Source organism: Gekko japonicus, unplaced genomic scaffold, assembly GCF_001447785.1.
Source record: "Gekko japonicus isolate JY-2015 unplaced genomic scaffold, Gekko_japonicus_V1.1 scaffold425, whole genome shotgun sequence".
NCBI classification, from domain to species: Eukaryota; Metazoa; Chordata; class Lepidosauria; order Squamata; family Gekkonidae; genus Gekko; species Gekko japonicus.
The window spans coordinates 437,860-453,730 of NW_015176464.1; the positions used below are offsets into that span (position 1 = coordinate 437,860).

The 15,871-nt window shown below is 43.6% G+C and overlaps 1 protein-coding gene across 1 annotated transcript in view; it reads right to left on the reverse strand.

Moving 5' to 3' along the window:
- Positions 1-15,294: 15,294 nt before the first annotated feature.
- SLC25A5 (solute carrier family 25 (mitochondrial carrier; adenine nucleotide translocator), member 5) overlaps positions 15,295-15,871 on the reverse strand; it is a 5,799-nt gene continuing 5,222 nt past the window's right edge. Inside the window, exon 4 of the mRNA XM_015427049.1 lies at positions 15,295-15,678. Coding sequence (XP_015282535.1) covers positions 15,521-15,678 — 158 coding nt within the window. The 3' untranslated portion in view covers positions 15,295-15,520. The remainder of the gene's footprint in view (positions 15,679-15,871) is intronic.

The window sequence follows — 15,871 nt, forward strand, 5'->3', positions numbered from 1 at the left end:
CCTGTTTCTCCTGCTCCCCCGCCCCCCCACACGAGGCAGTGGCATACGCTGGCAGTCCCATCACCATCTGACTGCTCATAGGTGCTTGTATAATATATTCCATTTTTTAAATATGATTTTATGTAATTATTTTATACTGATGTACGGTGCGGTGGCTCAAGTGGTTAAGACGCTGAACTGCAGGCTGTGGAAGGGCGGTAGTTCAGCAGTTCGAGCCCCGAGTGTGCCGCATGACGGAGAGAGCTCCCGTCTCTAGTTCCAGCTCCTGCCAACCTAGCAGTTCGAAAGCAAGAAATTGCAAGTAGATAAATAGGTACCACTTCGGTGGGAAAGTAACAGCGTTCCGGGCGCCTTGGTGTTTAGTCATGCTGGCCACATGACCACGGATACGTCTTCGGACAGTGCTGGCTCTTCGGCTTGGAAACCGAGATGAGCACTGCAACCCTAGAGTCGGATTCGACTGGCTTTCGAGCAAGGGAACCTTTACCTTTACCTTACACTGCCCTGAGCCCTATTCTACAGGGGAGGGCGGTTTAAAAATCCCAACTTAATAAATAAATATTTACACTCCTGCTCTTCCTTTGGGGACCTGAAGAAGCTTTTGAGGGGATCCCACTCAGGCATTGAGCACCCTGAGAACTGCTTAGCTTTAACAAAGTAAAGCTATAAAAGAATATAAATGAATTTTAAAAGGGGATTTGGCAGATGCATAAAAGATAGGTCAATCACCGACTACTGGCCACAGTGACTAAAGGGAACCTCTATATTCAGAGGCAGCAAACTTCTGAATACCAGTGTGGAGGAAGGCCTTGGTCTCCTGTCCTGTTTCTTTTGCCCTCCATGGGAATGGCTGGCTGCTGTGTGAAACAAGATGCAGGACTAAATGGAGCACTGGTCTCACCCAACGCTCTTGTTTTGATGTGCTGTGCTGCCAGGCAAGGTGACCCAGTTAACCTAAGCGAGAGAGATCCCAGAGACCAATTGCAGATATGTAATGTACGTCTGGTTTCAGAGCTCTGCTTATTAAGGGATGCTGAGATAGGGTGTAATAGATGGGGAGATAAAACCGGATGCAGTGACTTGTGTCATTTATATTATAAAAGAGCCCTGTTGCAATACCACTGTTTGGCCAGCTGGGGGGCTTCAGGATCAAAATCAGAAGCCAGAAACAACCAAGGCTAATAGGATAGCATCAGAACAGCATGTTTGATTAACTATCTCTAGCCTGACCCTCCAAACCCCCACTGGAAATGATTATGCCACATTTATTATTTCCAAGGAATACACTGTACATGTATCTCCCCTCTTCCATTTTATCCTTCCAACAATTCTGAGAGGTAGGTTAGGCAGAGGGGGAGAAGGGCCCAGGATCATCCAGTGAGCTTCATAGCTGAGTAGGGATTTGAACCTAGGTTTTCCTAGCCTCAATCTGAGGCTGTCTAGAGATGCACCATACAGCTTTTTTGAAGGCAAGTAGGAATGTAGAACTCACAGCCTCAGGAGGACAGTTATTCTACATCCTTGGGGCCACCACAATAAAGACCCTGCATTTGTGACTACTGTTCTCATCCAGTGGATTGTTGGAACATGAAAAGATCTTGTGAGTCTCATTTATATTTAGGGGTTTTGTAATTATATCTTTTGAACAGTGATGAGAGCATATAATGCCCTTTTGAAAGCAAGAATTAGATGCTGTGTATGGAGCAGTTGTATGAAGAGTTCTGTATCAGAAGAATTCAGAGTTCTGATAGTTGTGACCAAATCTTGCCACTGTCAAAGGTTTTTACCTTGTTTCTAAAAACCATTTCCAAAGTTAGTTTACTATTTTGGCTCCTAAGAACATGCCTGCCTTTGCTCCACTAATGAAAACAGATTTTACCTTTTATGTATAATCTAGCTACTCTGTGCTACTGTAGAGCTTTTCTACTTGGAAGATTAAATATTTTACCCTCTGTGGTTTTACAAGGAAGGTTTTTGAACAGGCCTTATTCTGATAGAATTTGCCCTTGTGGCCTTAATAATATTGACATATTGTTTCATGTTTTGCTTGAATACTATTTTGGTTTTGATGTCTGTGTTCTTTGAGAATATTAGGGACTATATTAAGCCATTTATTATGGATCAGGCACCTCCTTATTCTTTGAAATCTCTATTTGCTTAGAGATAATGATCCTAAGATTACTTTGGCAGCAGCAAAATTTGTCTCAGTCCTTTGATCCCTTGCATCCAAAAAAATTACCAATTTTTTTTTTCTGTTGCTCAAGATTTGTAAATCAATGCACTTCTAAGGGAATAAAAAGAAAGGAAAAGAAAACAGATATTGGAAGGATTTGTGAATATGTGATGCCAGCTTACCTCTAGGATTCTTCACATACCATTGTTTAAACTGCTAGAAGGCTTGAGAGAAAACCTTGCCCTGTTGTAATATCTGTATCAGCCACTTTTCATATTTGTTCTGGTGTGTAACTAGTGCACTGCACATGGTGTTCTGCCAGGATTTGTATTCTATTGTGTTCTTTATATAGTAAAAGTGGTATGTCACAGAATAGATACCAACCTCACTACAGCTGATTGGATCCTGATTTCTTTTCTCACTGATTTAACAGCAGGGGGTGATTTTGGCAAGGGAGAGGAGGGCAAGGCAGATGTAAGAAGCGGCAGTAGCAGAAGAGGGTGCCAGCTAGGATGGAAACCGTTGCTGTCCTCAACCAAAACCCAAAAGTTTGTTCCTCACTATGTTCCTGAAGCTGTCTCCTAGGAGCAGCATTCTGGGGAGATTGCTGGACTGTAGCGGGAGGAGGAAATCTATATCACTGACTGAAGTGGCAAATTTATTCTGGATCTCACACATATTAAACTGCTTGAGTCAGTGTTGGTCCAGCAAGGCCAGTATTGTTTATTCCAGTGGTTCTTGACCAGTGAACTGCAGAGTTCTCATAACAATTACTCAGAACTCTCTCTCCCTCAGCCCCCATATCCACCTGCAAGCATGACATGCTGTCTTGCCTGCCACCACAGATTATCTATCTGTGACCTTCTAGCATGCTAGTAGTAATCTTGGGACACTTGGGGTCTCCTAATCCCCTGTTCCCCCTGCCCACCACCAAGTGTCTTTGATATGACACTTCCTGCCAGGGATTATGTCTTGTGTGTCTGCAATTTTTATGTCCTTAAAATTTAAATGATCTTCCCAGGGGGAAAGTGGGCTTTCTTTGTTTTGATCGTGGTGGAACCCGGGTCCTTTGACAGAGTGATTGAAGAACAAAGTCTGAGTCCAGTGGCATCTTTAAGACCAACAAAGTTTTATTCTGGGTATAAGCTTCATCTGGTGCACACAAAAGCTTATACCGTGACTAAAATTTTGTTGGTCTTAAAGGTGCCACTGGACTCCAACTCTGTTCTGCTACTTCAGACCAGCATGGCTACCCCAACTGAATTTATCTTCATGGTGGAACATAAGAGATCTAAGGCTGAGAACCACTGGTTTATTCTGATTAGCAGTGGCTCAGGGAACGGTATTTCCCGTCTTTGCTACCTAGGGTTGCCAGCTCCAGGTTGGGAAATACCTGGAGATTTTGGGAATGGAGCCTGAGGAGGGTGGGGTCTGGGGAGGGGAGGGGCTTCAGTGGGATATAATGTCATAGAGCCCACCTTCCAAAATGGCTATGTTCTCCAGGGGAACTGATCTCTGTTGCCTGGAGATCAGTTGTAATGTATGTAGTCGTAACAGCGGGAGATCTCCAGCCACTACCTGGAGATTGGCAACCTTATTGCTACACCAGGTCATTTTCTCTGTAGAGGTTAGGTACTGTACCTGGGGACCTGTGCAGGCAAAGCATGGGCTGTACCCCTGAGCTATGGGTCCTCCCCTATTGCCAACACTGTTTTAAAATGGATGTTCAAAAACTAGAGATGCTAATTTAGCACAGCCAGTCTGCACAGATCTAGTGGTTCCCAGACCTCCCTCAGTGCTGGTGTCCTCTTAGCATACCATGTACATGTTCTTCCTGAAAGCCTAGCCATACCTTTCGTCTTCCTGTTCTTAGCTTGCCACTCTGAGCTCTTCTGCTGCCAGTGCTTCACACTGTCTGCGGTTTGAGAAGGGTTGCCCAGGCATTGTAATCACGACAGGAGCAAAGGTGGAGCTTAAGTTAACCAAGTACAAACACTTCCTGCCTTTTCACATTTCCTTAAAAGGAAATCCACCCCGTAGCGAAGCTGCTATGGCCTATGGGTGACCTTCTGTCAGGAAAGGGGAAAAAATGCTAGTGCCAGCTTTTCGCTTTCTGAAGGTCATTCTTTCACAACGTGGAAGTTAAAAGGCTTCAGGTAGCTATTGTAGAATTCTTGGTCTTTTTTTTTTCTTTTCTTGACAGATATGTAGGTCCTTTGGTGCTCTGGACTGTACTTTGGAGGGTGAATGACAGGATGCATTTTGAATACACCCTTAGTTCCTCAGCACTTGCACAGTAGCTGCCATCTGACTAAACAAATCTAACTTGATTACCTATATGGATATGAGTTGATTCATGTATTGATTAAATCAGCAAAAATCTCCCTATAAAAGTTCTAATGAAAAAGGCATCATTTTTCTTAGAGGGTTCAAACTGAAGCCTCATTCCACCAAGACAGTTAATTGAGTGCCAAGGTTCCATGGACCATCCAGATAGCTGCGCCGCCCAAGTGGTGGCGCAGCATGAGATTTTTTTCTGTTTTCCTTGAGCGGGCGCATATGCACACAGACAAATCACCATTCACATGTGGGATGTATGCGGCGTGGGACCAGTCATGTGCACAATGATGGAACTCTAAAAAAATTACAGTGCAAGAAGGACGTTCAGACATCCAAATCAGCTTCATTGTGCTTCATTGTGAGAGTTGGCAGACCAGACAGAATCCATTAACTGCTTGATTTTCCCGGTGTTGGAAAAAACGCCAAATGGGGTTGATCGCAGGAGTGGGTTGCGAGACAGGAGGCGGATGTGCCTGTCTGAGATCAAATGCAGTTCCGAGCAGCTTCATTTTTAAAAAAGGGAGTCAGGTAGGGCTGCCAGCCTCCAGGTGAGGCCTGGGGATCTCCCGCTTTTACAACTGATCTCTAGCTGATAGAGAGGAGCCCCCCTGGAGAAAATGGCTGCTTTGAAGGGTGCACTCCATGGCATTCTACTATGCTGAAGCCCCTCCCCAAACCCCGCCCTCTCCTGGTTCCACTCCCAAAGTCTCCAGGTATTTTCCAACCCAGACCTGGCAACCCTAGAGTCAGATGATATAAAAGATCCTTGAGATCTACAGCCTCTCAGAAAATGCTAGGCTAGGGGACCAATGGTCTGACTGCATTAATGTTTGTGAGTTTTGGTTCAACACTGGTTTCAAATTTAGTTTTGATTTTGGCTGTTTTGCTTGCTTTGCAACTGTTGTGTGTATATGTGTGTTACATTATTGTTTTAATTGTTTTTAATTTCCTGCTCTAAGCTGCCTTGAGAGTATTGCTGAAAGGCAGAATATATGGTTCTTTAAAAGAACAAATAATAAACTAAGTCCCAAGTGGCAAGCACACATTAAATAGTGAGACCTTTCAAGATGCATACTTGTAATGAGCAATTCTCTAAAAATATGCCAGGGTTTATAACAGCTATATAATTTTTTTTTTTAAAGAGACACCTCCAAATTATTTTATTTGAAATAATTATTTACCATTATTGTTACTTTTTAATTTATGTAGCACTCTCAGTTTATGTGGCACTTTTAATAATGCCATAACAAAATTTTAAAAGAAAGATCCCTCTCTCTAAGAAGTAAGAACATTCTACAAAGAGAAAGTTCTGAACTTGTTTTCACTGAGTGTGCACCCAAATTAACAGATGAAATTTTCACCTGAGTGGTCCTTTGAAATAAGCGACATGTGGGACAAACAGGTAAAAAAAAGAAAGACTGAAGACTCATACCTTTTCTAGGACGATATTCCTGGCTGTTGCTCTCAACCTGCTGAGGAACTTGTTAGACAAGCACATGGATTTAGCGCTAGAGATTGTGTCTGGGTTGAATTGGTTTAATCTGAACTGCACAGCTGACATTGTTTATGGTCCACACCAGGACAATTTGTCTTTAGTATACTGTGTGTGTGTTCAGGTAGTTACTCATACAGATGGGATGAGTATAAAAACAATCCTGGCATGTGGAAAGCTAGCGTGCCAGGGAAGAACTTTAGCCTAGGTTCCTTCTTGATACGGTATTTTTTTAAGTTAATGAAGACAACTTGTTAGTGTTTTTGATGTGTGACAATATTCTATCGTGCTGTCTGCTATCTGTAATCAGAAGTGGCACAGTCCAAGAAGGCATGCAGCACACTATTTCTGGACATGTAGCATGGCTTTCAGCACGTAACACAATGTTATTAAATACATATGGTCCCAGGGTATGAATGTAAAGCACAATCTACAGCAACCTTGCTGAAACTAAGCTGGAACCCACGGTACACTGCCTTGGGTTCTATGACAGAAGCAAGGCAAGATAAAAATGTAAAACATTTTTTAAAGTAGCAGGGACAGTGCCAGCTTTAGGACCCTGGTATCAATGTGATCCATAGCTATAGTGCATGGTGATACCTATTTAATGAACTTGCCTTTCCTAAAAGCATCTTGCTGTGCCACAAACTGGCATTTATTCAACCACATGCTTCTGTCTCTCTGTCTTTTACCTGCCAAGCTCTGAGGTCAAGGTTCTTGGCTTTCCCGTGATCACTTCTCAGCTGTCACTCGCCCCCGCCAGAGAGAACTGGGCGTTGCATTCTTTGCATTGCGTGAAATTCCTGCTCCACACCAGCAGGACTGTAGTTGTACAAAGCAGCACAGAAACCAGTTTGTTGAACGTTATCCAGGTCCCATTAGCCCAGTGGGAATTCAGGGCACGCAGGTCATTAACAATACCAAGACCAGAGGAGAGGATGGGGTGGGAGGAGGCTAAAGAGTAACATGAGAACTGGCTACAAAAATCCTGCAAATAAGCTGGTATGAATTCTAACGGAAGTGCTAGTTTGTGGCAGCAAAAACAAAACAGAGTCTTGGGCAATGCTCCCTCTAGGCTGTGGAGTCTTTTGAGCAAAAATTCTACTTTGTAAGCTACTAGCATTAAAGTTGTAAGCAAGAAATTTGGCTACTGCATAAATTAGTTTGCTCTGGAGCCATCCTTCCTGAGCTAAGACAAAAATGTGTGAGCCGGAGGTTAAAAAACTGTGAGCTAGCTCACACTAACTCAGCTTAGAGGGAACACTGGTGTTGGGGCACCTTCAAGACCTATCAGTTTGCTATAGCATAAAGCTTTTGTGGAGAAGAGGCCATTGGGTTTTTAAAACTATTTTACTCTTTGAGACTTAACTTTATAATAAAATATAGGGAATATACAAGGGTTTTTCTCAGTAGAGGATCTGTGTTTTAGTAATTATGGGGTTCAGTCCAAAGATGATGATGACAGGGGTCATTTCATAGAAAAAGAGCTAGGGGAACTCATTAGCATAACTCATTAGCATATGCCACACCCCCTGACATCAGGGGCCCTGCGGTGGACCTGCAAGGCCGGCGGGAGTGCGAGGAAGCCCCGCCAAGGCCCTCCCTGGCCCCAGGCAGGCAGGGGTGGGGAGAGGTGGGGAGGAAGCAACTTACCCTCCCTCTTCTCCTGCCTCCTCCTGGCTGAATGAGGGCTGGAAGCGGGGCGGCCGGAAGCAGGGGGCGGGGCTTCATCGTGTGCCCCGCCCCCCGCACCTAACCCGGGGAACTGCGTTTTCCCGCGTTCCCCCCCCGAAATGACCCCTGGATGATGATGATGATAATTAAAGTTGATAACAAAAACACCTGGAAGTGGCTCCAAAATGAACACTTGAAGAAAGAAACAGAAGTCTAGCTGCACAAGAACAGGCACTCAAAACCAATAGTCTGAAAGCCAAGATTCAGAACACCAGTGATAACAGCAAATGTCGACTTTGCAAGACAAAAGATGAAACAGTCAACCAGATAGTCAGTACTTGCAATAAAATTGCTCAAACTGACTATAAAGAATGTCATGATAGAGTTGCAGCTATGTTGCACTGGAATCTTTGTAAGAAGTATGGCTTACCATTAGCCAGAAATCCATGGGAGCACAAACCAGACAAGATCATGGAGAATTATGAAACAAAGAATATTTGGGACTTCTGATTACAAACAGATAAACACCTAGAGCATAACACCCCAGATATTACAATTGTAGAAAAAAATAGAAATAGGGTTTAGATCATTGACACTGCAGTCCCAGGAGACAGCAGAATAGAAAAGAAAGCACAGGAGAAGATCACAAAAGACCAAGAACTACAAATAGCCTTACAGCGCCTCTGGGAGAAGTCCTCATTGTGCCAAGTCCTCATTGGAGCCCTTGTAGCTGTGCCTAGAAGTCTCGAGAGACACCTGGACATCCTGGCCATTGAGCAAATAACACCAACTCAGCTCCAGAAGACAGTGTTAGTTGGAACAGCAAGAATCCTGTGAAGATACATCTGCAGTTCCCAAAAACTTGGCTAGATCTCTAAGTTCAGAACACCATTTACCAGTCAAATATCTGACTGTGAACAACAACAGCAACAACAACAAATATTCCCAAACCTGTTCCCAATACAGTTGCCCAGATGAGCTTTGCTTAGTTGCCTGAAGAGTCTGTGAATCTTTAGAGAAAAGTTGCACCATTATATTTCTTATTGCTTTATTATTTTATCCCTTTATTTTGCATTTCAACAGTCAAAGTAAACCTCCACATTCAGAGGCAGTAAACCTCTGAATACCAGTACAAAAGGAAATATTGGGGAAGGCCTTGGCCTCTATGACCTGTTGTTGGCTCTCCGTAGTAACTGGTTGGCTATGAGACTGGATGCTGGGCTAGATGGAGAACTGGTCTGATCCAGCAGGGCTCTTATATTCTTAATCTGCATCATCCTCTGCTCTCTTCACTGGCCTCCCCATCTGTTTCTGCCTCAGTTACAAACCTGCTGCATTCAAAGCTCTCCAACGTCTTACCCACTCTATAATTCTGCCTGTTATTTACCCTTTCCTGTGACCTTCACTTTCTGCAACTCTGCTCCTGTTTCACAAATCTTCAGCCAATCTCCCTTGCTTTCCCTCATACCTTGAACTCTTTCTTGGAAACTCCCCCCTTTTAAAATCTGCCTTTGCCCTTGCAGGACCTTACTTAACCCCACCCAATCTTTATCCTTCAGGAAGTCTGAATACATGAAAAATGTACTTGCTTCAATTCAGCCCTTGAATTAATCTCTTGTCTGCTCTTTTTTTTTGTTCCCTTGCCAAACTTTAGACCCTTGATGTAGGGGAATTGACAGAGCTCTGACTCTTGAAAGCTTATACCCTGAAAATCTTGGTCTCTCTTAAAGTCCTACTGGACTCGAATCTACCTGTTCTACAACAGAACAACATGCCTACCAGGCCCGTAGCTAATGTGGGGCCCGTGGGGCCTGGCCCCCTAGCATTTCTTCCAGGCCCCCTCCCTTTCGGGCTGGCCCCAAATTGAATTAATGTTATTAGCTTTGATTTAATTAGCTGTACCCCCCAAGGCCCCCTCCCCCCAAAATCCCTAGCTACAGGGCTGATGCCTACCCTCTGAAACTATCTTGATGTAGGGGGGTTGTCTTTTGTGCATGCGTAAAGATTGTGTATCAAATCAAATCAAACCTTTCATGGCACACAGAATAAATTAGGACAGATTCCAGCATTGCCAGAATAAGAATAATAAAAAGACCTATACAGTTAAAATTTGAATATAAAATTGAATCATCACTGTGTCTTATCTTGATGGATCTTGATAGCACATTGAGGAAATGAAACAACCTTCTCAGTTATGCCAGAAAAGACATTATTCAAAATATATTGGACCTTAGTATGATCTGACATAGGGATTGTATAAAAGAAAAAAATTATCCCACCCTGGAGTTCTGTTTTCTGCTTGCATTTGCTGTTTATATTCGTGGGAAGAAAAATCACACTCCTGAGGCTATCCTCTGCTGGCTGTAAAAATGGAAAAGGGGTAGCGGAATGAGGCCATCTTTAAAGAAATACATTCAAAGCCATGACAAAATGAGTATCAGCACCTTCAGTGATGCCCAGAGAACTACAGAAAGGCAGCATCAATGCTGAATCATCGGTGAAAGTATATATGCACAGAACAATTTGAAGCAGTCTTACACAAAGCCACAACATTGGTCCATCTAGCATGGTATTGGCTAATCTGACTGGCAGAAGTGTTCCATAACCACAACAGAAAAAAGATTTGCCTATGTCTGCTGCAAAAGATCCCAAACTGATTTATTTACAACATCCAGTCAGGGCTTCCAGGGTCGATTGCATTAGATATTGTAACTGTGCATGCAAGAGGATCTGGGAGGGAAAAGGTTAAGAGCATTCTCTCAGTGGGGTATACTTGGCAGTTGGCTTAGATGTTGGGCCTCTTTGGCTGTTGTTCGCTTTCTGTTTTTCATCTTATGGAGAACCTCTCTTCTCCTCTCTCTTACCTGGCCTCGGAGCTGTAGCAAGTTAACCTGTTTGAAGTTAATCTGTTCACAATAAGTAACATGTAACCTACATGAATATGTCGTGTAAGATGTGCTTCTATTTTTGTAAGTAAAATTTCTTACTCTTGTTACCGTTGGAGACAGGTCATCTTTGTAATTTGTTTGAACAGCATTTCCCCCTTAACTGGGAAACGTGGAGGATTGGGGATGCTAAGAAAGGTTTCTGTGCTTCCAAGGCAAATTATTTCCCCACACACACACTTTGAGCACATTGGGACCTTTGGCATACGAAGCACATGTTGTACTACTGGGCCACAGCTCTGCCCCTGCTAAAGCTTCTCCATCTGAAAGTGATGTACATACACATGAAGCTGCATTATAGTGAATCAGACCATTGGTCCATCATGGTCAGCATTGTCTATTCAGTCTATTCAGACTGGCAGCAGCTCTCCAGGGTTTCAGGCACAGTCTTTCACATTACCTACTACTTACCACCTCATCCTTTTAACTGGAAACACCAGAGATTGAACCTGGGACCTTCTACACACCAAGAAGATGCTCTACCACTGAGCCACAGCCCCTCCCCTATCAGACCTTGAAGACCAAGCCAGTTTGGTGTAGTGGTGAACAGTGTTCCCTCTAAGCTGAGTTGGTGTGAGCCAGCTCACAGATTTTTAGCCTCCGGCTCACACCTTTTTGTCTCAGCTCAGGAAGGAGGGCTCCAGAGCAGACTGATTTATGCAGCAGCCAAATCGCTCGCTCACAACTTTAATGCCAGTGGCTCACAACGTAGAATTTTTGCTCACAAGACTCCACAGCTTAGAGGGAACATTGGTGGTGAAATGCACGGACTCTAATCTGGGAGAACTGGATTTGATTCCCCACGCCTCACTTGCAGCTGCTGGATGACCTTGGGCAAGCCATAGTTCTGTCAGAGCTGTTCTTGAAAGAGAAGTTCTCAAAAGAGCTCTCTCAGCCCCACTTAGCTCACAGGATGTCTCTTGTGGTGAGGGGAAGGGAAAGGAGTTTGTAAGATGATCTGAGACTCCAAGTGAAGGGTGGGGTATAAATCCAATCTCCTCCTACTCCTCCTATTACAAATCAACAGAAAATTCTCCCACCCCATTCAGATAAACCTCAGGCCCCTGTTCATTTTGATGGAGTTTATGATTGAGAGCTTCCGTGGGGATTGTACCCCATGTATCTAGGACAGTGGTGGCGAACCTAGGGCATGGGTGCCAGAGGTGGCACTCAGAGCCCTCTCTGTGGGCACGCATGCCATCACCCCAGCCAGGCCCAGACCATCATTAAAATGTTGAATTCTCTGCCAAATAATTTTAAGTAAATGAAAGCATTTGGGATTGCTTTCCTTACTTTGTTTGAATCATCTTAAGTTAATGTATGGGTTGTTTTTTCTAAAGTAAAACCTCAGTATTCAGGTTAAATTGCCGTGTTGGCACTTTGCGATAAATCAGTGGGTTTTGGGTCGCAGTTTGGGCACTTGGTCTCTAAAAGGTTCGCCATCACTGATCTAGGAGAATTCTCAGCAAGAAAATCTGGGAGCTTCCTTGACTTAACAGTAAATAACAAATGTCCTTCCTTCATTTATCATGTGTTATCCACTTCCGATCAACGATTCCTGCTATGCTGATTTTATTTTGACAGCTTCCACAATGTGATATTGCATAACAATGGCAAGTAAGAATCAGAGGTCGTTATCCTCACTAGAGAGCTGTTACTCACCCAGGTAGTTCCTCCGGAAGCTGAAGAGATGATTCATTGCACTAAGGAGGACAATCGGCAAGCGCTCCATATTCCAGCACAGAAAGTTATACACACAGAGATATGTTGCACAATAAAACTAGACAAGGAAGGAATTGGGCCAGCAGAAAGGAGAACATGTAGGGAGGGAAAATCTGCCGCCTAACTCAGCAGATTTCAACATACCTGAATTACTGGGGATGTATCACTCCTATTTACCTATGAGTAATCCACAAATGGACACACCTTGGCTACCACCTATTTTATGTTTGTGTGCTTTTTTAAAGTGTAAAAATATACATTTGAATCTGGGACTGGTTTACAATCCCCTTGGAAACCGCTAGCTGGACATACAAACTGATATTCAAGAGCACCATGATTCAGGTGATACCAATTCCATCTACATTGTTTGATTTACAGCACTGACTCAAAATACTTGCTGAGATCTCTGGTTAAAATCTCACCTTTTGTTTTATGCACTATTCGCTGTTATTTGTATTTGTGGATGTTATTTATTTGAAAAAGTTAATTAAAATTATATTTAAAAAATCTCACCTTAGTGGTGTGAAATGCTGTGGATGCCTTAGGTAGGCTGCTACGCCTTCCCCTTGACAGTATACATTTAGCATTATTGGGTTGTTATAGACTACTGAAATGAATGACTCCAGAAATAGCCACGTAAAGTGTATCGCAGCAAAAACGAACAGGAACCTTGAGACACTTTAAAGGTCAACAAGATTTTATTCCAGCATAAGCTTTCTTGGGCAGTTCCCTAAGTATTTTGTGGACGATGTACAAAATGCTAATATTAACCATATACTTGTCCAAGCGCTTTTGGTGGGAGTTCAGCTAGTGTTGTCTGAAACACATCAGGAGAGAGGCGACACTAGGGCACAAGGCTTTCCCCTTAATGAAAGAATCTTGCCATTCGATATTAACATGCTGGATCCTTTCCAAGTTCCACATAAAAAAAGACAGTGAAGTTGCACAACTGGAAATTCCAATCTACATGGCTTCCTTCCCACTTCGCAGCAATACATGCTGGAATCCATGCCTTTCTGTAGAGAGTGACATGGATTGCTGGGCCTGCTTCATGCCGATTATGAAATGCTGCTGCTTGCAGAGAGCATGACAATGGTGGAAGGGGGGGGGGGAGAGACTGCAAAGGCAGAGATCTGCAGCCTTACATTTGTTCCAGGTCAGAGCATTTGCCAAGCTGATTCATGGAATGTAGCACTCCTACCACAATTAGCGTCTGTAAATAATGGCTTGAGTTTGCAGCCGTATACTAGTGAACATAATTGCTTTGCGGCTAGTAGGAAAACAATCCTGGCTTTCATAGACACCCCAATGAACACTGGTCCCTTCTGCTCAAGTGGTCTAATGCATGGGTGTCAAACATGGACCTCCTGATGGCACCTGGTATTTTTGGCCACTGTGTGACAGTGTTGGATTGGATGGGCCATTGGCCTGATCCAACATTGGCTTATTTTATGTTCTTAAGGTCTCTTTTGTCAGATACAGCCCTCATAACAAATGAGTTCGACACCCCTGGTCTGATGATTAGCTTAGTTGTAGCCAGGGCTATTTTTGGGCAGGAACGCACAGGAACGGAGTTCCGGCTGGCTTCAGAGTAGGCCACGCTCACTACAGCCAAAACCTCTGCGTGCGTGGCTACAGAGGGAAGGCCTGGAGATCGACCCCCCCTGGCGAATCCAAGGCGGGCGGGCCAGGGGAAACCTGGAAGGATTGGGGAGGCATTTAAATGTCCAAGGGCTGGCTTGCCCGGGCGAGCCCAGCATGGGGGTGTGGCCTAATATGCTAATGAGCTGCACTGCCAGGGTGTGGCCTAATATGCTGCGTTTCTGCTGGGCTTTTTCTACAAAAGCCCTGATTGTAGCATATAGGGCCCCAGGATACGGCTGGAAAGTCTGGCAATCTTGCTAAAGCCAAGCAAGTCTTGGTCCAGTTAATGCCTATCAGCATCACTTTTGAGTTCCACAAAGGAAGACAGTGTAAGGATATGAAAACAATAAGTAGAGATTTAGTAAGTTCTCTTATGGTTATGTAATCACGAGACAATGTCACCCTTCACATACACTAGTGTCCTGCCCACCAAAACCAGATTTATCTTCCGGCTCTTCTAAACATCTTAACAGATCTAAATATTAAATATTAACTGGACTTTTAGCCACTCTCAAGGCACTGGAGCAACTAATATTACCACACCCCATCCCTCCCAACCAAACTATCAGCTGTCATTTCTAGGGAGTGCAAAGCCCAGTACAACCCCAAAGTTGAAAAGCAGGTAGAAGACTCATCTCTAGTATATGGACTACTTAGGACTGCTTCTGTCCCTGTGACCCAGATAAAGTATGTTTTTCTGTATGTCGAGGGCAGACCATTTTGATATTTTCACTCAGTATTCACACTAGTCAGATTTTATTTCTCCTCCAAAGCAGATCTTATTTTTGTATCCTATTGAGAATTTATGCCTCACCTGTGGGGTTGTAGGGTAGGCAAATAAGTTACAGTCCAAGTGGAGAAAAAGAACATTCTCTTTGCAGGTTGCTTTACCCCAGAGCAGGATTATGTGCAGAGAGGAATGAGCCAAGATTCACTTGTGACACATTCACAGACAAGACCTGATAATAACCTATAGCTATTAAAGTAGGATTATTCTGATAAAGTTTGTCCTAGATGACAGACAATGGCAATGCTCCAAGTTGCTAAACAGAATCGTAAGTTTAGTCCAGTTTAGCAAACAAGATACGGTAAACCTATTACCTGTTGCTGTACAGCATAAAGTTAAGAGAGGGACCCTGACTTAGTGGCAGAGTAGCTGCTTTGCAGGCAGAAAGTAATATGTTCAATCCCTGGCACAGGATCAGGTCACAGGTGAGGTGAAAGACCAAAGGTCTCAATCTGCATAAAGTAGCTTCATGTGTGCTGTTGAAGTTACCTGAGAGAAAATACAATCAAGACACTGTTCCATGTTTTTTGGTGTTTTATTTCTCTCAAACTTATTTAAACAGGAGTGGCTGAATAAAAATAAAGTTTGAGTCCCATTTGTCAGGGGAATGACTTGTTAACAGGTCAGGCAATCAGAACTGTGGCCCCTTTACCAACCAGTAGAAATCTTGGGGAGACGGATAAATAGTTTTGACAAAGTCCGTGAATGTTACATAACTGGCGCCATCCATAGTAGGAAACAGCTTATGTGTATTTCTTGATTTCATCATACAAGACTAGGACAAAAGCACCCCCCATTCCTCTGAGGACATTGGACCATGCACCCTTGAAGAAAGCCTTCGAGCCCTCATCACGGGCAATCTTCCGCCAGCAGTCAATCGTACCAGAATACATGATGTCAGCTGGAAAAAAATTGAAAAGTGATGCACACAGAGCAAAGAACTCTTGATCTTCACTGAGATCCTAATGTCCAGTTTCACTCGAAGTCCAGCAGTACTGCATCCTACCATGTTTACTTTGGAATAAGGACTAACATATCTTGGGGGGAGGGAGAAAGATTAATCCTAGCAGCCTCTTCTAAATGGCAACCATACA